The following is a 23,700-nucleotide window of genomic DNA, read 5'->3' as shown; positions in this document are numbered from 1 at the left end:
AATTAAACAGTCTTTTGGAACAGATTTTGTGCATTACTGATGGCAGCACTGCTTAGTGAACAGTGCATGAACTGCAAGTACAGAAGCAGTTCAGATGGGTGCCAAAAGGCCTTACATTTAAGCAGACTATTACTGTTATTTCTCTCAGTACTGTATTTAAGTCTTTGGGGTGGATATTTCTGGCCTAGAATGCAAGGAGTGAAAGTGCAGAAAGTTGGTAGTTTTGGTTTGGTGTTCTGCAGTAAGCATTGTAGAACAATACATACCCAAAGAGGTAACAAAGTGTTCGTGCGCATTAAGGGTTTTCATACATCGTTTGTTCTTGTAGTCCCAGACACGGAGAGTCTTGTCATCAGCACAGCTCAAAATAAATTTACCTCCAGAATGGAACAGAACGCCACGTACCCAGTTATCATGGCCCACCTTATGAACAAGCAGACATAAGAAAGTTCTTACATTCTCTCTAGACCTGCTTAAAAGCATTTCAACTGCGTCTCATTAGCAAGAAGATGTCAATATGGAATAAAGCTATTCCTTCATCACAGGATGCTAGTCTATTTTCTTAAAACCCATCCAACATTCCTTTACTGTCCTACAAAACAACAGCCCGTGTGTCTTCAGTGTTGGATATTTACACCAAATTTTCATCCCAGCCTTGATAAGTGTTGCAACCGCAGCCCAAACACCACAACACACTTAATTTCACTTTTGAATTTGCTGGGTCTCACAAGACACATTTATGTAGGGCAAAATTTAGACAAAACTAAGCTTAGTTTCAGAAGGTGAATCAAGATACCCAACCACACAATAGTACTCCAGAACCTATGCTTCTTTCACCAAGAAGAGCATTGTATTTTATTTCTTAATGATCCTAACAAAAACCAAATACTGATGCTATTATATTGTACATTTTGCATTAATGTGCTTTATTTTGTTGTATCTAGCATTGCAGAAGCTTTCTAAAGGAAGAGAGGTGGCCTATAAATTTCAGATTCACATTTAAGATCATTCATTCGGTTACTGACTAAAGTAATATGTCTGCAGTACAGAAAAAACCTTACAAGTGTCATAAGGCACATGCCAGTGCTAATATCCCACATCTTAATGGTCTTGTCTCTGGATCCAGACAGTAGGAAAGGCCCAGGCTTACCACTCTTCTTAGTCTATGGAAACAAGCAGACTTAGATTATGGTATTTTTCCATAAAAGAAAAATATGTAGAGACCTCTCAAATGACACCCCTAATTTGAGTAATATTTCTAATTAAGTGGACACTAGATTGTTGTCTGACAAGGTTAAGGCTACTAAGCACATTCTACCAAACTAAAATAAAAGTTCATCAGGATTTTATTAACATTAACAAAGAAAAGCACAAGCATTGAACTATTATATGAAAGCTGCAGCAAGAAATATAACTGAAAGTCGTCCCCCATTCCTCCCCCAGCGACCCAAACCAAGTTTTCATTTAGAAGACTTAATAATGGTGCCCCCTTCTTCTTAACTTAGTAAGACTGAGTCTTCTCATTTAACATGCTGATGGATATAGCCTGTGGCTTCCTTGGATCAAGTTCCAGTAGCAGTCCAATAATTAGACTAACAAGACATACCTGTTCTGTATTCTGAATCTTCATATAAATCAATTAATTGAGAGAGTAATACTATTTGGAAACCCTTACTCTGTGTGAATTTCCATTAGCCCCAATCCCAAATATCAATGCAATATTCGGTTGTTAGCTCCACAGCTGAAATACACTGCAGTCCTAATACATCTGCTTGCTTCTTTTTCAAAGTAGACTGTCAGACTGTATGTAGTTAATGAATCCATAAGAGGGCAGGAGTGAGTACTACTTTAGGTAACTAATTTCCTCTTGCCATGGTAGTTAACATTTGGAAATTACCTCAAAAATTGTTAGTACATTACGTGTTTTTAAAAAAAGTGAATAAAATCATCTTGACTGACATTTGTCCAAACCTGTCATTCTCACAAGTTACTATATAGCTGACATTGGTCTACTGCTTCTTTTATTTCACCTAAATAAAAAGGAACTTCCAACAGCTGCAGAACTGTCCACGCAGCAGAACAGTCACATTTTATGTCACCCTTAAAAGGAATTTGTACAAATTCTGAACAAACCTTTCTTACTTTGGGCATGGGGGGGAGGAGGAGGGAGGAGAGAAAGAAGAGTGAAGAAAAAAAGCAAATGGGATGTGAGGAATCATTAAAAAGGGAGAGAGAATAAGATGGAGAATATCTTATTGCCCTTATATAATCCATGGTATGCCCACATCTTGAATACTGTATACAGATGTGGTCCCCTCATCTCAAAAAAAAGGATACTGGATTAGAAAAAGGCTCAGAAAAGGGCAACCAAAATGATTAGGTGTTTGGAATGGGTCCCATATGAGGAGAGATTAAAGAGGCTAGGACTTTTCATCTTGGAAAAGAGGAGACTAAGGGGGGATGTGATAGAGGTAAATAAAATCATGAGTGGTGTGGAGAAAGTGAATAAGGAAAAGTTATTTACTTGTTCCCATAATATAAGAACTAGGGGCCACGAAATGAAGTTAATGGGTATCAGGTTTAAAACAAATAAAAGGAAGTTCTTCTTCACTCAGCGCAGTGTCAACCTGTGGAACTCCTTGCCTGAGGAGGTTGTGAAGGCTAGGACTATAACAGGGTTTAAAAGAGAACTGGATAAAATCATGGAGGTTAAATCCATTGATGGCTATTAGCCAGGATGGGTAAGGAATGGTGTCCCTAGCCTCTGTTTGTCAGAGGGTGGAGATGGATGGCAGGAAAGAGAGCTCACTAGATCATTACCTGTTAGGGTCACTCCCTCTGGGGCATCTGGCATTGGCCACTGTCAGTAGACAGGATACTGGGCTGGATCGACCTTTGGTCTGACCCAATACGGCCATTCTTATGTTTAATCTCTTGTGTACTAGGACATTCAAATCAAAGCTCAACTCAGATGAAGTCCCCACAAATCCTTCAATAGGCAGCTGGTCTCTTCATTCCAGATTAGTTTTCCCTACCACTTCTCAAATGCCCTTTAGGTGATTAAAGGAACTGCCCTAACAAAAATGTACTCTCTCTTTTCATGTTCCTTGCAGGTTGGGAAATGGGGCTTCTTAAAAATCAGAGCATCTCCCCCTTCTCCCCAAAAGCAGAAGAAACTTGTCACACACACACACACACCTCCCCCCGACCTCCTGATAGTAAGTTCACAGGTAGCTCCTGAATTTACACAAAAAAGTCAATGGCAAGGGCACTAGAACCTGGGAACTCAGGAAGTGACACTGATAGGAACAACACCCCAAATGTGTTGTCATATATCCCTTGCACCCAATTATAAAAAATGTTTAACAGATTAGGCATTTACTTTTAATACTCCAAAACCTTTACAGTTGTCTTTGTACTGTATTTGCATTGAACAGGAAGGAAAGAGCTTTTGTACTGTATTTAAGCTTACCTCAGATCCTGTAGCTTCCGATATGGTGGAGTATGAGCTCTCAGGAGCCCAAGAAATGCATTCTACCACATGCTCATGTTCTCGGAGCTCAGCTTTGCATTCCTTTGTTGCTACCACCCAAACACGCACTGTCTGGTCATTAGAACAGCTGGCAATCAGGGTGCCATCCTGATTAGGTCGCACCATGCGCACCCATTCTCTGTGCCCCGTGAAAGTCTTCACACAATAACTATCAAACATAAAAGCAAGTTATGAATCAGTCTAAGTATGTTGCTATAAAAACATCTGGTGCATGCAGTTTTGTGGTTTAGGGACACGGGGGCTGTTGTTGAAGCAGCTATGACTATAAGGTGGGCTACTGATGAACTGAAGCATCAATATGCTGGCTAAGCAAGATGGAAAAGGCTCAAGAAGAGTTAAAATTCACGGACAGAAAGGTCACTAGATTAGAAAGAAAAGGCAGCTAAAATAAGCAGACAAGGAAGGAAGGAAATATGAAAGTAGCAAAACAGGCCTAGAGAAAAACTAGTGCTGAGAAAGTTAATCCGGGTAAAATACTAGGCTTTTTTAAAAGACATCCGGGGAGATCCGGAGAGAATACAGAAATACTTCACTGTGTGTTCAGAGCATATGGTTGGGAGTGAGGGAGAGAGAAGCGAAGATTTGTGGGATGATGTTACATACGGAGGAATGTAGACGCTGACAGTACAAAGATGGGAAGAGGCTTTTGTCCACACCAAGAATGGCACACCTCTCAGGTAGCTATAAAAGGTATAGTCGTTGTGGCTCAAAACTATATAGTAATCTATTGATTATATTCCTATAGTAGACTACAAGCTCACAAGGAGCAAGAGGGGAAAAATCAATGTGGTTACTGGATCTTTGGGGCCCAGTCACTTTAGCAACCAGTCTCAAGGGACACAATCCAAAGGGTATGTTGTGATGACATTCAAGCTATATATAGTACACTTCTTATAAAGGGTACACAGTGTTTCCTTTTGGTATGGCTGCTTTTTAAACAGAACTATACTTACCCTGTTTGAACTTCCCACATTTTGATAGTTTTATCCCTTGAGGCAGAGACTATGTGATCTCCGTTGGGCATGATAGCTACTGAAGAAACATTATGATCATGACCTAAAAACAAATCAAGCTTGTATTAAGTAGTGCTCTGACACATAGCATTACAATGCATAAGCAATCCAATATTCAATTCTCTTGAAAAATTAAACTACGATGTACTACAACTTTTATGGGAGAATATTAATACAGAAGCTTATGGGGGTATTTAATGAGCCAAGGAATATTTCAACACATCTGCTCTAGCATGTCAAGTGTTTCTGTATGGCAGTGTTCGGGCATTAAAATATTAGCCACACTCCCTTTTGTAATTACTTTTACATACATGGTGCGCGTTACAGGGTAACCACTGTTTACAATAAATTCTGCAAATATGATACAGCAACACCATCTTTCTTGGAAACTCTGAAGGAAAATAACTCAAGTTTTCACCAAGTGGCAAGCACAAGACCTGAATGACAATCCTCATTCAGGGGCTTAACACAATTTTAAAGATTAAACATTTCAAGAGTGCCTCATTTTAGGCATAAGTTATAGTACAACTGCATTATTGAGACCGACATAACTGATGGTCTCTCCCCTTATTATCTAGTAACTTAAGGAATGGGATCAGGACTGAGTCAGAAAAAAGTCAGTTCTAGTCCAGGCTCTTCCAGATTCACGGTGACCTTGGATATTTAGTTTCACCACTTGGCTTCATTTCTCCCATCTAGAAGAGATGATACTACCGTCCATCCAAGGGTGTTGAGGATTATTGAATGGGTTTTGGGAAGGCAACGTTTTCCATGTAACAAGAGATAATATTTCAAACATCTGAATAAAAGTGTTAATGAATGGAAAGCATTAGTAAATTTTGCTGAAATAATTTTAACACAAATCTCATCCAGAAAAAGTGTGTATTGTTTTGACATGTCCAATTAAACAAACAAAAACTTTGACCATATCAACAATTGATATTTGTTCATTCATGTAGAGGTACTTAAACATTTAAGATAAATGCAAAATAACTTAAAAAAAAATACTGCTTCCAGTTAAGATGTTGCGGCAGAAGTTAATATTTCTAAAGCTTTGGGTACAGTGATTTGAATATCAGGGCAGCAGTTTAAGAGTTAATTTAAGCAATCTCCTGTGTAAATATGAAATTCTAGTATTCCCCAAAAATTAGGTTACTAACAAGGAGGTTTTAGTGGCAAATGCATAATGTCTTGCCTACCAGATATCTATGAATAAAACAGGAACTCACTGAAACAAGTTTAAATTCTGCAAGATTTACTTTTTAAACTCCCACTAAAAAAATTAACCATTTTAGTGGATATTAATCATGCACATCAAGAGTCAGAGGAATGCTAGCTTTTGGTAGATTTTTTGTACTTCATACTGTTCCATCAAAGTGATATCCATTTCAATGGTCATTTGGAAAAAGAAAAAGGAAAAGTTTAAACAATGAAATTATGACGTATGTAGTAAAGCCATATCGCCCATACCCATGTTAACTGAAAGAACATGGTTTACAAAAAACAAATATTCTGTATGCTGGACATATGTACACTGGTTCTGAAATACTGCAGTAATCAAGAATCATTAGCATAGCAAGGGGAAAAAAAATAGAGGAAACACCACAGATTACATGTACTTTCTGTGGCCCACTTAAGGTGAATATAGCCCCCATTCACCTACTGCTGAATGATTCAGAGATGCTTAAAGAGGAGCAGATGCTTCACTGAAGACTCTGGACACAAGAACAGCCACACTGGGTCAGACCAAAGATCCATCTAGCCCAGTATCCTGTCTTCAGACAGTGGCCAATGCCAGGTGACCCAGAGGGAATGAACAGAACAGGAGATCGTCAAGTGATCCATTCCTTGTCACCCATTCCCAGCTTCTGGCAAACCCCTGCCTAATAGCCAAATGATGAATCTATCCTCAATGAACTTATCTGGTTCTTTTTTGAATCCTGTTATAGTCTTGGCCTTCACAACACCTCTGGCAAGGCTTTCCACAGGTTGACTGTGCATTGTGTGAAAAAATACTTCTGTTTTAAACTTGCTGCCTATTAATTTCATTTGGTGACCCCTAGTTCTTGTGTTATGAGGAGTAAATGACACTTCCTTATTTACTTTCTCCACACCAGTCACGATTTTATAGACCTCTATCATATGCCCCCTCAAACATCTTTTTTCCAAGCTGAAAAGTCCCAGTCTTATTTCTCTCTCCTCACATGGCAGCCATTCCATACCCCTAATCATTTTTGTTGCCTTTTTCTGAACCTTTTCCAATTCCAATATATCTTTTTTGAGATAGGGTGACCACATCTGCACGCAGTATTCAAGATGCGGGCCTACCATGGATTTATATAGCGGCAATACGATATTTTCTGTCTCGTTATCTATCCCTTTCTTAATAAGGCCAAACATTCTATTCACTTTGACTGCTGCTACACAGTCAGTGAGTGTTTTCAGAGAACTATCCACAATGACTCCAAGATCTCTTTGAGTGGTAACAGCTAATTTAGACCCCATCATTTTATATGTATAGTTAGGATAATGTTTTCCAATGTGCATTACTTTGCATTTATCAACATTGAATTTCATCTACCATTTTGTTGCCCAGTCACCCAGATTTGAGAGATCCTTTTGTAAGCTCTTCGCAATCGCCTGGGACTTAACTATCTTGAGTACATCTGTATCTGCAAATTTTGCCACCTCACCGTTTACCCCTATTTCCAAATCATTTATGAATATGTTAAATAGGACTGGGCCCAGTACAGACCTCTGGGGGACACCACTATTTACCTCTCTAGTCTGAAAACTGACCATTTATTCCCTATCTTTTAACCAGTTACCAATCCATAAGAGGACTTCCCTCTTATCCCATGACTGTTTACTTTACTTAAGAGGCTTTGGTGACGGACCTTGTCAAAGGCTTTCTGAAAATCTAAATACGTTATATCCACTGGATCCCCCTTGTCCACATGCTTGTTGACCCCCTCAAAGAATTCTAGTAGATTAATGAGGAATTTCTCCTCTTTACAAAAACCATGTTGCCTCTTCCCCCAATTATGTTCGTTTGAGTATCTGACAATTTTGTTCTTTACTATAGTTTCAACCAGTTTGCTCTGTACTGAAGTCAGGCTTACAGGCCTGTAATTGCCAGGATCACCTCTGGAGCCATTTTTAAAAAACATCAGATAGGCAGTTGATTGTTTCTCTTCTCTTGTTCTTCGTAGACTTTTCAATACAAACTGTGTTTCTTTAAAAAAAGATTATCTATTCCTGCTGATCATTCATTTTTAATATAACAACAACATCACAAAACAGAGAATTATCTTGAGATGATGCAGCAGCATATGAATACTTTTGTTCAGAACTTTCTGAAGACTGCAGGGGTGGCCTTTAAATCATGATTTGAGGACTTCAATAACTTAGCGTAGGGGTCTATTACAGGAGTGTGTGGGTGAGGTTCTGTGGCCTGCAGAGTGCAGGAGGATCATGATGGCCCCTTCTGAGCCATGCTATGGCTCCTGAAATTCTGACAGATTGGGAAAGTGTTCATCCATCACCGTACAAGGAACCCACAATTTACATACACAATTTATAGATCAAGAGCAGGAAGCATGTTAATTCAAAACAAGAAAATGTGGAACAAGAGACTCCCATAAAAGGTAGATTCAGTATACCAAGCAAAATAGCAAAAACCACTTTTATTCTTCCCACATGTACCAAGCTATGTTTTATACCCCATTCTTTTGTGGGATGGTCCCATCTTCTATTGAGCTCTGGACATAGCAAGTACTAAAGCCATCCATCTGCCGTTTCACTGAAACCACCACACAGATATTTTATTTCCAGTACCATCTCATACACAGTAGATTAGAGATGCATTTTCAATAATGATGGGACAGAATACAGTTATGAACAAAGCACTCCAAAGGTTAAAGATAACTCTTTTTGGTATTCCAATTACATATCTGTTCTCACTTCAGCAGTTTTCTGGATCAAAAAAAAATAAAAAAAATTGATTTCTCTTCATTTTATAGATCACTAAGTCAGTCTCCTTACCATGCATGGTTCTGATGCAATCAAAGCCCTGGAAATCCCATAGCTTAATGGTCATATCAGCAGAACAGGAGGCCAAGAGTTTGCCACTGTGGTCAAAAGAAATATCCTGCACAGAGTCTGTATGTCCCTTAAGGGTTCGTTCAAAATCGCCTGTCTCATAATCCCACACCTGACAAGTGAACAGAAAATTCATTAACACCAGCTTATCACTCTTCATGTTCTCCAGCTTTACATTTGCACCACACAGGCCAGTCTGGCACCTCGCTCAATAATTAACGTGAGCAGGAGACAAAGGAAGACTGTCCTAGAAAAGCCAAGCAGTGGAGGAAAATAAGGCTGTGCTATATTTATATGGTTTAATTACATTTAAGTTAATTATATTTAAAGAATAGGTGCACTTCCCAGATTTCGAAATAAATTAATGTAAATGGTCTCCTCTACAATATGACTAGGAAAAGAGTTTGCTGCGTCCCTGAAAAGTCTTGATACAAATTACAAGAAGGAAGAAAGGAAGGAAGGTCATGCGAGCGAATAAAATTCCAATTAGGTAGAAGAGTCCATATAGATATATGCAGAGTCCTTTTCTCTTTCCCACCCACTTCCACAAACCCTTGTCAGTGTTCTTCCCTTACACCCTACCCCTTTCTAAGAATTATTGTGCCGTTATTAATTAGGTGATGCTAAAGAGCCACATGATCAACACTCCCGACTGGAGAGCAGTATACGAACTCTGCAATATGCAGCATTTCGGTCAGGTTAGGGAAAAAGATCTGAGGTCACTCCAAAATTTAATATTAAGTAAATAGAATCTTGTGTCAGCCAGGACACTAGTCAAGAGAAATATGAAACACATTTGCAGTAAATACTTATCTAATTAAGAGGTGAAAATGAAGTATTCACACTATTACTTGTCAATACTCTATTAAACAAACCACAATGAACATAAACCTACTTCACTCAGAAAGAAAAGCTACTACAGATGTTAATTTCTTTAATGCCATTGGCCTCATCACAATCCAATTGAGGATTAACTAAATTAAGAATTTCACTTAACTTAACATTTAGAAGCATGAAAACATCTGTGATTCTAAAATCATTAGCCTTATTTAATACCACAAATAAAATGAGAGGTGATTCTAGTCACAGCTATTATAAGGCTTAATTTCTGATGTGACCTGGTTTCTGAGGCTGCAAAGCATAATTAAGAGTAGTCATGGTTTATGCTGGACCTACAAAACATACGGTTTGTAATCTGTCTAGCTCTTCATCACTTCAGCATTACTTGGTGTTAACAAGTGAATGCCAGTTTAGAAAAATGACAGATGGTACTATGTAGTTTGAATTAAAGAACAGCACTCACCAGATAAATTTCTTCTAATGGAAGAGAGTGAAGGATACACAGAGCTTATGAAAAAAAAGTTTCCCGTAACATTTAACAATGGCCTTTAAGAATGCCACTACACAGTTTTAGCTGACCTTGTTAGAGAATAATTCCCTCCCCCTGCAGGAATGGCATGCCTTGGAGCCTGGAAATGTAGGCTCTGCTAGAAGACAGGACCTTGCTCTCTCTTTTTTTTTTTTTTTTTTGGGGGGGGGGGAGGGGGGGAGGAGGGTGGCTCACTGATATACTGGTAATAAGCTAAATGAAACAGTAACAAGTATACCTACAACTACCTACCTACCAGACTAGGTAATTACTACACTATGAGGGACACTATGCCGTTCAGACTCTCTGCCTAAGGTGGTTCAAAGGAACTGAGTGGCAGTTGGGAGTCGTTGTGCACTTTATGCCCGGGGGGAGGAGTGTCATGAGGGCATGCAGAGTGCATATACAACCCCTGCGGACACTGCTGGTGAAAATGTTCTAAACTCCTATGCTGGGGCATATGCACGTGTAGATTCTACTTAGTGTCCAGTAACTCAAAGAATGACATTATAACTGGTTAAAACTTGATGCAAAATTATTTCAATTTAATCTTTGTTGTATCCTCCATCACGACAGGTTGCTCAATATTTCCTTACAATATTTGTTACCCAAACTCTTTAGGTCAGTTTGACACTTTCAACCATTTCCAAAGCAGCATCAGCTCCCTGGTAGTTTTCATGCAAGCATATATTAAATTAATCCCCAAGCAAATGCTCAAGGAGAAGGTCCTCAAGGATTGTAGCCAAGTAGAAGTACTTATTTTCATTCCATGAATAAATCAGTTACACAAATATTTCTTTATAATTAGGACACTAAATGGGCAAAGCACATGCCTACCACAAAAGAGCAGTATGGGTGCATTAACATCTGCAACAGGGGCTAGAAAGATCTTAATAAAAATCATATTAGAAGTTCTGGAAGACTAAAAGTGTTTCTATACACACTATCTTCCATTTCCCACAAATGTTTTTAGGGGAATATATGTTGAAAACCAGCATCAGCTGGTGGCTGGGTATTACATAAGAAGAAGAAGAAATCAATCCTTTACATTAAAAAGTAGTGGGGGAGGAAGGAACATTAAAGTTCGGTGTTTGTTTAAAATTTTAGCCTGCAAAGTCGTCGTTCTTCGATGAATCTTCCGAGAGAGTCTTTTCTCTATCTTTCTTAACATCTCTTTACTCTTAACCCAACCAAACACTTCTATATTCCACATCATCTGCCTTAATCTTTGGCTATTCTCCTTCCACAAGAGTGTTTATCCCTTAATCTTCTGCCCAGTCCCTAAATGCATACTTGCATCTCAACAGCTTTCAAATATTATTCTGACCCAAGAGAAACCCCCAAAGACAACTTGAAGGCATCAGACTAAAATCTGCTGAATACTACCACACAGACTACGATCAAAGTTATAAGGACTATGAAAGTATGTATAACTTGGCTCAGGATTGCATGTGTGTAGGTGGCCTATATTCCTCATTATCTCAAACTGATTTGCTCAGCCCATCATATAACTGTCTATAGCAAACATTTACCTTTATTGTAGCATCCTCTGAAGCAGAGACCATAACACTGAAAACTGGGTGGAAAATTACTCTTGTGACAGGACTCCTATGTCCACTCAACGCATACTTCTCTGGAGGACGAGGGATCCATTCTTTAGGGTCTCGTTTCTGACCAAGAGGTCCACCTGATGTGAATTCTTCTTTTGCTTCATTTAGCTTAGATTCTAGTTCCATCACCTGAGATTTATGGGGTTTTAAAAAAAGAGCAATTGTTTCTACAATCTTCTACAGCAAGATCTAGCTAATCTGCACTGGTCGTTAAGAAAGCTAAACTTTCTCAATGGCTTTGGATCTATAGTATTTTGTTGCTCTCCTAGATGGAGAGCAAGTTACTGACCTCCAGTAGCTCTGGACCATCTACTAGTAGACACTCCTAAAATACAATGGGTCTGAGTAATATTTGATTTGAACCCAAATATTTTCCTCATAATTTTTATGTGGGAAGGGGACTAACATGCAAAGTCATTTAGCTCTACTATACTGGGAAGGTAACTACTTCAAACTGATTGACAGTAGCTTTTCAAGTTGCATTTTGTGAACAGTCTTTTGGCAAACGATTGTCAAAGGTAATTTTACTACTAAAATGCTCAGACACAGCCCAAGGACCACTTATCAAGCATGCATACAGGATACCCAAGGGCAAAAAAATATTAAAAGCTCAGTAAAATCCTACAATGTTAACTACTACATTTGGTAGCCTGTGCTGTTAACATGTTATGATTTTTGATGCATTAATATATACCTATGAAGGCTCTATTAAGCACGCACAGTTTTGTATTGTGTTTGCACTAGAACTACTTACTCTAATGTATCAGAACTAAAGGCTTCACTGCAAAGGAAGAGCCAAAGAGGACTACCAGCAGAGCTTTTGCCTTCTTCCCTGCTAAGGAAGCTTTTTGGGGACAACTACTCAGCCTTTGCATTTCCAAAAAGCCTTGGGGCGCTCTTTCCTTCCCACCATCTTCACAAAGTGCATCAGAAATCCATGAGATGAAGCAAAGAGTCAGATATCCGAGAAACCACTAGAGGAAAAGCGTGAATATTTTTGCTGGAGATGAAGTGGATAGTAGAACACACATTTCAAGGCTAAATATTCTGCATGTTGGATACTGTTACCTTCTCTGCTCTGCCCTCCAAAAATACTTTTAGAACATTTAATAAGCCCACACTTCCTTTGAATGCATATGATCGTTCCTCTTCAATTTCAGTCCACCGAATACTGTTAATTTGCTTTAAAAACTGATTACTCATTGTACAATATGAAATATTCAAGTCCCCTCCCTATTTACCTTCTTTTGTAATCTTATAACAGATGTCCATTTTTTCTCCAAAAGTCCAGCATACTTCTTATCTAGCTCTTCATTCTGAAAGAGTAATTCAAGAAGTTGTTATAATGCAGTTGTTAAGAGACAAGCCAAAGCATGCCATGTTTTCAAGAACGTTTAAACATTCAAATTAAGTAATTTGTGGGAGGAAAGAAGAGGAATCAGTTGATTTTTAAATCAGCTTACTTCAGTCACCAGATGGACATCTTGATTTTTATTTATTTATTTTGAAGACTAATACCATAAATACTTTGGCTATCTACTTTGGTTACAAAGTAACAGTGATGTTTAGCCAAAGATTTTCTGTGAATCAAATCCACAAAACCAAAGGCTCAGATCATCCACATTATTGTATTCTGGCTATTAAGCCCCCCAACCCCCCCTTTTCTAGAACTCATGAGAGCCTCTCAAATGAGTATTACTACTGGGGAATTCTGTACCATGGCGTGTGCACAGAATTCATGTCTCCTGCAGATTTTTTTGCTTCCCTGCAGATGATAGGGAAGCAAAAGGAAGCTGCAAGAACAATCACGCATCGTTTTGGGTGCATGGAGCAGCTGGCGGAGAGGAAAATCACTGTGGGGTGAGGGGGGAGCCTGGCTCTTACCCTACATTGAACCCTGCTAGTTCCAGCAGGGCTGGGGGAAGACAAGACTTCTTATTCCCCTGCAAGGGAGCAGCAAAGCCTGATCAGACCCACGCCCAGAAACCCCCCACCCCCCCCAGTTGCACAAATATTTACACCACACTCCCTGCCCCATTGCTCCACAGCTAGAGGTGGAAAGGTCACTATAAGTGTATTTGCTCCCCCGTCCACCGAACCCCCATGAGTCCAGTTCTTCCCACACCTGGACCCCTCACCGAGCCACCCGCACCCAGACCGCCCAACACAAGCCTCTCATCCCATACCAGAATCCCCCCACCACTAAACCACTTCACACTTGGATCCTGCCAGCCTGAACCTGCTTGCCCCACACCTTGGATCGGGACAATGGTTGAGCATACATGAGGCACTCCGTCCATCTCGCTTACTATCTTGGTACGCCTAGCGAGGAGGCAAAGGGCCCCAGGGTGTTTCTGGGGCAGGCCCGGCCCTTGCATTGTGTGCGGGCTCTAAGCCAAGTCTGTGCCGGGGAACGGTGGGAGCACTGCAGGATCTCGCACCTCCATGAAGCCAGTGGCCAGTGCTCCCCACTGCATCAAGATCACCCACTGCCACGCTAGAGCCGCCGCATTTATCTATTGACAAAATATTCAGAATTTTTATTTTTTTGGCACAGAATTTTTAGGTGCAGAATTCCCTCAGGAGTAGAGTATACAATGAATAGCTAAGAAAACCCTAGTTATGGCTTGTCTAATTATCTTTCCCACCAACCCCCATCAACTAGAAAAGGAAAGATAGGAAGGGATGTGTTGACTGTGTGGACGGGAGAGTAAGTGTGACCTGGTGATAATTAGGTTTTTTTGTTACCTAACCTTTTAATCAATCAAAAGCTGATTGACCTGTATGTGCAACAGCCAAGGAAATATGCTATTATTATATTTGCACGCATAATCAGCTAACTTGAGACATCTGCTGCACTGCTTAAAATTTTACAACTAGCTGCCAAAAGACAGGCTTGCATATATATAGGCTATGGTGGTTGTTTCTTATTTTTAGCTGATGAATACAACCCCATCCTTGTTGAAAGGCCTTCACATCATACCAATCATGGGGTTCAACCCAAATAGTGATGGGAATAATTTTAGGCATTTCAATGATCTCTCAAACTATATGGCTAAAACAGAAAAAGATTTAAATCCTCTCTATTTCACTTAGTCTAAAAAGGTATTTCAAGGCCCTTTAAAAAAAGTCTTTGTAATGTGCACAGTGGCGCTTAAGTGTTCCTTCTCTCAAAACAGGAATACACTGGTCACACTGATGTAAAGGTTTCTAAAGATCGTAGTAGTGTAAGAAGACAAGGAGTACTTGTGGCACCTTAGAGACTAACCAATTTATTTGAGCATGAGCTTAAGCTTATGCTCAAATAAATTGGTTAGTCTCTAAGGTGCCACAAGTACTCCTTTTCTTTTTGCGAATACAGACTAACACGGCTGTTACTCTGAAACCTGTCATTAGTAGTGTAAGAGCACTGCTACATCTGAGGCCTTCTTGAGATTCATCCCAAGGACTGGAGGTGCTCATAGAAATGTAGGTCAGGAAGGGACTGACAGGTCATCCAGTTCAGTCTTCTGTATTGAGGCAGGACTAAGCGTTATCTAGAGTTTAGACCATCTCTGACAGATGGTTTGTTTCACCTATTCTTAAAGCCTCCAATGGCAGATTCCACAATATCTCTAAGTAATTTGTTCCAGTTCTTAACCACCTTTACAGTTAGTAAGTTCTCTATTGTCTAACCTAAAACTCCCTTGCTGCAATTTAAGCAGATTACTTCTTGTCCTGTCCATTTGGGGGATTCTACTTTACTCTTTCAAAAAATAAAAATAAAAAAAAATCAAAACAAAACCCCACAGATGATCACTACTGGGCTCAGAAATGGACCTTTCCTCTTCCCATTTCTCTTCTCCAGTTCTAGGCTTTCTCCAACCTCTCCTCAGAGAAAAGAATCTGAAATTGAAATGTGAAGTTTCATTAGGTCTGCTACTCCTAGATGAAAAGCACTCACATTTCCTGCAGTATCCCAGATGTTGAGTTTTCTAACTTTTCGTAGTTTACCCAATACACTCAGAAAGGATAACGGCCTCCTGTCTCAAATCATGCTTCCAGATGCCACTACAGTTTGATCCCTGAAAGCTTTGCCCAGGATGAGAAATCCAGCTTTTGGCAAGACACACACTCCTTGTTCCTTTCTTTTGGAAATACAAATACACAATTGCCAGACAGTCCATCCTAATTGGGAAGGGTTTGTCTCACTTGCTGATGAACTCGTCTTAAGGCTCTATTTCATTTGGATGTCTCTAGGAAGACAGGTATCACACTCCATCACACAGCCTGACATCTATGGTGATGGTTTGACTTTGGGGAGTTTGCAAAGGCTAACCCTAAAAGATGACTACTAGAGACTCCTATCATCTCTGGAACAATCTTATGAAGGTTGAGGACGACACTCAAACCCTTGGAATTTCAACAGCTTTTGCGTTTGAGGTCTAGAGTGCGTTCTTGCCCAGTGCATTAGTTGTGTATAGTCAAACTGTAGGCGCTGAAGAGCTAACCTCAACTTGAGTATTCTGAGACAGTGACTTGACAGGCCATAAAAATGGTTTTATCGATAGAGACAGAACTGGGTGTTGAACAAACAGTCAGTGATGGAGTTGTTGCTGAGCTGAAGTTAGCTTGCTGTAACTAATTAAGAATCTCTAATTAGGTACAGCAGATTCCTATATTGCTTTTCTAGATGCAAGAGATGGGGGTCAGACAAGCCAGCTGTTCACACAAAAGAGGGAAAACTTATGACAGGCTACCTACTAATACAAGACCTTTGGAAGAGAGCAGATATCAGCCCGAAGGGGGAAGAATGGGAACTGGAAATGTCTAGGGAACAAAAGTAAACTAGGGAGAAACTTGACAGAAAACAGGAGTGTGGAGGTATGTACTTTAACTATGCAGACATTCATAGAAGTTTCTAGGTTCCACTGCTCCAATTATGGACTTGATGCTTGCCATCTTGTAGTTTGTAAGTGGTGAAAGTTCAAATCTAAATACATGTCCCCTAACGTATTAGGAAAATGCAGCAGCAAATATGCTGCAGAATCTGGGAGATTTTTGTGGACTGCTCAGATACTGATGAACTGATCAGTTGCTATCAGATAAGTCTTCTTTAATGGACAAAACGTTCCAGGAGATGTGGAGATAAGGAGTCTAATTACACACAATAACTAGCTGAAGGCAGAAAACTCCGATTGTTACTGATGAAAGCTAACAAGCCTTCCCCCTTTAAAAAAAACTCTAATGGAGACTAGGTACCAGGTCAAAATCTCATCTGTTCAGTTTGCCACGGGATGAGTTTTAACTTGATCCCTTAGAGATGTAGGACCTACAGATGGAAACCTGGAATCAGCCATATGTTCCATATCCTTGCTGGTCTCTACATCAGGAAGAAGGAAAGAAGGAGTAAAGTCTGCTGTATACAGGGGAGGTACTGTCCCTCCAAAGTCTTGGTCTCCTCACAGGAGCTTATTCCTGTTAAAGGAAGTTACAGTAAGACACTATTTGATTCAGAAATCAAGATTTCCATGCCAGAAGCCAAGGCATCCTGTGACTTGCAAAGATAGTGGTCAGGAGACAAAAAAGTTACATGAAACAGAAGTCATTTGATGAATAAAGCCAACGGATTTAAAAAAAACAAACGCAGTTTAGACTTGGAGGATTCTCTGCAAATATTCCATTCTAGCTCCTGAAGGTGCATCAGAGAAGTACATTTTGACAAACCTGACTTCATCATTTGATACTAGGTTATAGTTCTTTTTGAAATTATCACAAGTCTTAGATACTAGGGCATTGCCTTGATGGCAAAGGTCTTAAGCGGAGTGATACACAGGATCAATCCTAAGAGCATCTCCCATAAATCATGATGGTCCTTGAAGAGCTTTTTTCATCTGGACATGCCTTTAGGGTTGAGCAGTTCTGGAGTCCTGACATTTTATTCAATATCAAGATGAAGACATTACAAATTAATATCCTGGGTCCAGTCTTATTCTAAAACCCTGGGATTCTTTGCTATTAGATTAAGAGAAAATAAGGGTAACCAAAGTTTAAAGGAATCTGTGTGGAATTGTTGGTTTTCTGGGTGCAGAAGGGCCATGCCATCAGATAATTCCTTTCCCTCTTCTCACAAATTGGATAACTCTGACCTATTAGCTCTCTGAAGCCTCAATAGCAGCCAGGAGTACCAAGAAACCTTTTTTTCCCTGCTAAGTTTTCAGAGACAGATTCCATGAGGTTGTTCACTTAATGAGCTTAAGATGAAGGTGGGGAATATGTACAAGGTCTGGGGCATGGGAGGGGAAGAGAAGGTTGAAGCTCTAGAAGCAATAACCAACAAAGCTTGGATGGTTGAGGATTTTTCCCCCAAGCACTTTCCCCCCTTTTAAGGCTCAAGGGCTCAGTCAAGGAGCTCCAACAATGAGCAACTGATCCCACCACTACAGTGGGATAACTATCTTTCCTACTAAACACCAAGAATACGAGGAAAGGAGGCAAACACACTGAATCCTAATCCTCCCTCTGTGTGTGAGGAGAAGAGCAAGAGAAAGAACCCAGATTCAGGAGGGGCAAAAAAGGCAAGGAGACAAGGGCATCCTGCCTACATTACAGGTTATGTAGCTTCTGTCTCTGGGTCTTGAGACAACCTGAGCTGGAGGAAGGATACAGACTGGACAGAGGCGGGGGAGAAAGAAGACTACTTCAGAGTGTGACACCTTGACATCCCAATATTCACCCCTGTTAAGTAATTAGCATATGTTTTGTACAAAGTATGCCTTGTGAGGTGGTATTCTAAAAGTCTTGATCTGCTAGACATTAATATCTTGTTGGATTATATGTGCTATTATCATATGTGAAGTTATGAAGTTTGGCTATGTATGCGTTACTGAAACACGTGTGAGGTTGAAAACACCCACAAGCAGCCTTTCAGATACAACAGTGAAGGCCAAACAATGTTAATGGCTTATTGAGGAAATGCACACAAGCACAAGAATTACCCCCAGGAACTGTGTACAATAGAAACCTCTCAGAGACAGCACTACACAGTGGGAACTGTTTGACCCAGGTCACAGCAAAAGAGCTTTCCAGCAAGTGGGGAGAAGATATAAAAGGGGAATAATGACATCATGAGGGGACCTCATTCTCCCTGCAACAACACACCAGGAAACACCTGAGGGGCAAGGACTGGACTGTGGAAAGTGATGGTCCCAGGCTGCCAGCCTGTTTATCACTCAGGATGAGCATTTGCTAATTTATATCCTACCTACCTAGAGTATTAAACTCAGTTTGAGGGTTTTGTTTATTTACTAAGGTAACCTGCTTTGATCTTTTTGCTATCCCTTATAATCACTTAAAATCCATCTTGTGTAGTTAAATCAACTTGTTTTTGCTTATTCTGAAACCAGTTTGTGGAATTCATAACAGGGTGGAGGGGGGTTCAAAAAACTGTGCATATCTTCCTCCACATTGAGGGAGGGGGCAGATTTCATGAGCTTACACTGTACAGATTTCTGTACAGCGCAAGACAATTTTGGGTTTACACTCCAGAGGAGGTGTGCATTTCAGTGCTGGGCAATTCCCGACCTGAGTCTTCCTACACAGAGCTGTTCTCAGTGTCTGTCTTTCTGCACCTGGGTGTGGCCCTATCTGTGTGTGTGCTGGAGGGCCTAGCTCAGCAGGGCAGTGTACGGGAACCCAGACTGGTGGAACCAGTGGGCTCAGTGGTACCCCAGTACATCAGGTGGCACCCCAGAGGGGGACAACCCGTCACACAAAGTTTCTAGACAAATATGCTATCTGGGTCAGACTCCATGATGGAGCAGCCTATTACTCCAGCAATGTTTGAGAACTGGATTTATTTGCAGAATTAATCAATACTGGAACCAGAATCGATCCCCAGACAGGGCTCTGCTTAACTCCTCACCATTCACTGAACCCATTACTGTGTCAGATATTGTTAGTCTTTTTTAGCTGTTTTAAAGTAGTCCCATCTAATTCTCATTTTCCTGTGAGAAAGTTAAAACTGCACACAGGAACTAACTTGATTTTCTTGTACCTCCCTTAAGACTATCAAATAACCAGACTGCCTAGCATATTTAGGTCTTTTAACCTTTTGGGGAGGGGGGGGGGGGCACACCAAATTTAATTAGGTTGATGGGTAAGTTTGATAAGTGAATGTTATTATGGTTTTCAATTATAAAACGTATGATATCCCAACTAGTCGTTTCTACTGATTTGTTATTTAGAACAATGAGTGCAGTTTAGGGAAATCAAGTAAAACCTCAACTGAATATTTTGGAAAAATAGGATAAACAATCCTAAATTTAAGAGAAATGTTAAGTTACACAGTTTGCTAGTCCGGAGGGATATTTTCAGGGAGAGGTGGAAAGCACAATTACAAACATAATCTGCTCATAGTCAACTCAAAACTTCTCCTGATTAATCTTACATATATGTACATAGTATTAATTTCACTACAAATTTTCAATCCAAAACAAGGGATACTTGTCTATTTTAGAGGCAGCTCCTAGTTGTAAAACAAAGATCAGGGATTTCTTCATATGGTTTGGAAGTGAGAAAATTGGCACGTGTTTGGTCAAAAGACATTGCACATATGCAAAAGAAGTTTTTGAATTTGAATATAATCCAGTTTTCAAGTTCCACTGACCAGCTGTTATGGAGACAAGTACCATACAAATGAAACAAAAATGAAAAGACAGGGTTAAATTCACCTGTGTTGTGAATCCCAGCCAATGACATTACAGTGACAGTAAGCTTGGTCCACTATTTCTAATAAGCACTAAACTGGCTATCCTGTCAAAATAAATTGTTTGGCAGGATTTTGTGTAGCTAAGTTAACACTACTAAAACTTTTCTTCCTTCTACATTACCACCAAATGACTTCTAGCAGTTTCAGGTACTGAAGTAGCTTTATGAGTCCAACCCGGGACATAATAGGAACATTTTCTGGATGCTCTCAGTAAGATGAACATTGAAAATGGTGACAAACATGGCACAGGCTTTACTGCTCACAGAACATTTACAAAGAAGGGCAGGGCCATTGTTATTGACAGTCTCTGCAGATGCAAACCGTGCATCAATGTTATTAGCCATTCCAGTTTCAAAAGGACCTTCGTAATTTATTCCTCTATGAAATCTTAGATTATGGAGTAAAAAAGCAAGGTATGTGGATAACATGAGAATAATATGATTGCAGGTTTGTCATTTTATAGAAATAGTACTTTTAATAAAAGTTTAAATAGACCTTCAAAAAAGGTAGATAGGTGATTTCTTGGAAAGACATTAAGTACATTCTGACCCAAATAGTTCAACTCTTGGAAAAATTATAAAAGCTATTTTTAAACAAATTGTGTATGTTCAACTGTTCAAGAGATGCTTTCACTTAAGTTTTAAATGACTCATTTATCAAAAATAAGTCTTTGCTACCATCAAGTTCAAGGTGTCAAATATTAGTAATTTTACTGACACACAAGAGAGTCTCAATCTGTAATAACTGACTAGATTTTAGAGGCTAGTATTTGACAGGATTAAAGGTGACATGAGCACTTTCAGTCAACACACTCCAGTACTTATTACACATACCTCTATCCCCTGCCTCCCATGACTACACGGAATACAAATCAACCATCGAGTGTGAGAGGCACCAAAACTGTTTCAGCCACATCTGGAAGGTACGTACAGCTGGAGCAGACACCTGATTTCTTCACTTTAGTTCAGCAATTCCTATATCCACTACACAGAACACGTTGCACGAGCACATTAATCCTGTGGAAGTGGTGCTGACTAAGGTTTCAAAACAGGAGGCCCAGAATTCGTAAGTCACTTAATAGGAGTTGGTTAGATAAATGCTCTAGACTATAAAAGCCTCGTTTAGCTCTCTGCTTCTGTATAATTCTCAGTAAAAAATTAAATTTGGGGGAAGAGATGGGACCATCTAGCAGTTAAACATTAGAAAGCCAGGAAATTTTAAAAAGTTTAAATATATGCATATAAGTACATGTAGCAGGGTTGTCTGTTCAGTCAGCAGGCCTAGTGGTCTTCTGCCTCCAGTCCCTCTTTCTACCCAGTGTGTCCTGGACCGAGTCCCAGCTGGGTCAGCTTCCTTGTCGGTAACCCATTGTCCTGTTCATCCCAGAGTTAGGAACAGGGAAATCTGGGCTGGGTAGGAAAAGCGTGGAATAGCCAGGATTAGGCCCACCTCCTGCTCACCTTCCCCTGGGCCACTTCCTACCACACGTGATGCCTCCGTTTGAGGTGTGGCTGCTACTGGGTTAGAGTCCCTTGTTTCAAACCCCCCACAGCCTGGGGCTGATACAGGAGACCCTCTGGTGCTACTGTACGTGGTTCTCCCTCCCTCTTGAGTGATGGCTGTGGATGGGGAGGCATGGGGTGGGACTCATACATAGACCTCCTTAGTATGGGCTTCTACTACTACTGAAGAATGCTCCTCCTGGAAATGCCTTCTCTCCCACTCCCCTGACCTGCTGGAGATCTCTTTATACTGGTCTTTTCCCCAGGAGCATGCTCAGCAGTGCCTAAGGGGCAGAGCTTTCCTGGCCCAGTACTGCTCCAGCTCTCTTCCTGTCTATGCCTTAGTTGTGGGGTCCATAAACCCCTTCCCAGTACAGAAGAGTAGAAGCCAAAAGATTACAGCATTTTTAGAATGAATACAAAAGGATATTTCTGGAAGTATGACAATCCCCTCATTTTCCCCTTATGACACAAACAACTCATCCTATTTACTCCATGCATTCCAAAAGGTTTCCCCTCCAGCTTAAAACTTCCTGCCAAACTTGATATGGACAGGGTTAGTTGTGACAAAGCTAGATGGGTCAAAAGTGAATCAGTCTTACTACTGTTAAGGTAGAAACTAAGTCTGTTTCCATAACACTAAACTGGAAAACTGAAGAATTTGTACTCCTTTCTCCAGCTGGGACCCTTAAGCATTTTAGGAGGGGTTCTGATTCATCCTATATCTGGCGAAAGTTCAGTATAAGAATTGAGTAACCAAGGAAATGGATTAATTTTCCAGCAGAGTTAAACTAGTACAGCCAGGTTCAGATGATCACCATCATCAGAATATTCAAGGAATAATATTATGTGTCTCAGAAAATGAAATGCATTCTCCTGAACATTTAGTTTTTTGATATCAAGAAAAAGTTTATTTTATATTGCTATAGCACCTTTCATCCTGGAGGAACTCAGAGCCCTTTAGGAACTGGATCCCTACAATACCACAGAAAAGCAGGCTGCTCTGGAGTGATGGGTGACAGGCAGGTGGACAACAGGCCTAAAGAACAATACACCAGTGTCAGGAATAGGGGAGTAAAGTGGGGGGACGAACTTTGCCCAAGAAACTTCACATTACAGAGTTGAGACCATCACAATATAGAGAGAACTTTTACTGAGTCTTAAAGTGATTACTGCATTAAGCTTGCGTATGATGCATCAATTTCCACATTGTAAGAGCTAATAGGACTGTTTTAGCAGATGTTCAGAAGTAGTGCACTCCACAGAACTTATATAACGTTTTACAGAACAAACGAGCTTTATGAAGAATCTTGTGTTTCAACTCACCACATCTAGCTCAGCTTCCTTTTTAAAAACTGAATAAGCCTCTTCGTAGCCATTGGATCGAAGGTAATCCGCTATTGCTCGATTTCTAGACAAAGAAAAAAAGATTTAACAGTAAGACATTCTTATCTTAGCCACAGTTCTGAACAGTACTGAAAAACAAAATACAGAACGCATGTGTACAGGTTTTCAAATTGTAACCAATAAGGTAAACCTTGTTCTTCATTGTATTAAGACAGCATCTGCTAACACGATTAAAACCTTCAAACCAACTTTAAAAGCAAACATGGCATACGAAGTTATGTCAAAACGTGACCAGTAAAACAAAAATGCACATTTAGTATGTAGTTTTAAATTCTAGCAAACTTGCTGTGATTGAAAAATTCAGTATGATAAAGGCTGGTCTTGCTCACTATTTTAATACTCATTATCCCTTTAAGTAAGGATGAAAACGCAGGCCTTAAATACATAAAAGCCACA

General features: G+C 40.0%; 1 protein-coding gene across 3 annotated transcripts in view; it reads right to left on the bottom strand.

Moving 5' to 3' along the window:
- Positions 1-23,700, bottom strand: part of PAFAH1B1 (platelet activating factor acetylhydrolase 1b regulatory subunit 1) — a 64,446-nt gene that overhangs the window by 5,688 nt on the left and 35,058 nt on the right. For all 3 annotated transcript variants that reach the window (XM_073316046.2, XM_073316045.2, XM_078849290.1), the window contains 8 exons: positions 23,224-23,308; positions 12,888-12,962; positions 11,569-11,775; positions 8,611-8,779; positions 4,507-4,609; positions 3,473-3,701; positions 1,062-1,163; positions 267-423 (listed from right to left, as the gene is read on the bottom strand). In XM_073316046.2, coding sequence (XP_073172147.1) covers positions 267-423; positions 1,062-1,163; positions 3,473-3,701; positions 4,507-4,609; positions 8,611-8,779; positions 11,569-11,775; positions 12,888-12,962; positions 23,224-23,308 — 1,127 coding nt within the window. The remainder of the gene's footprint in view (positions 1-266; positions 424-1,061; positions 1,164-3,472; positions 3,702-4,506; positions 4,610-8,610; positions 8,780-11,568; positions 11,776-12,887; positions 12,963-23,223; positions 23,309-23,700) is intronic.

This window comes from Lepidochelys kempii, chromosome 17, assembly GCF_965140285.1.
Source record: "Lepidochelys kempii isolate rLepKem1 chromosome 17, rLepKem1.hap1, whole genome shotgun sequence".
NCBI lineage: Eukaryota > Metazoa > Chordata > Testudines > Cheloniidae > Lepidochelys > Lepidochelys kempii.
This window is presented reverse-complemented; position numbering and strand designations above follow the sequence as displayed.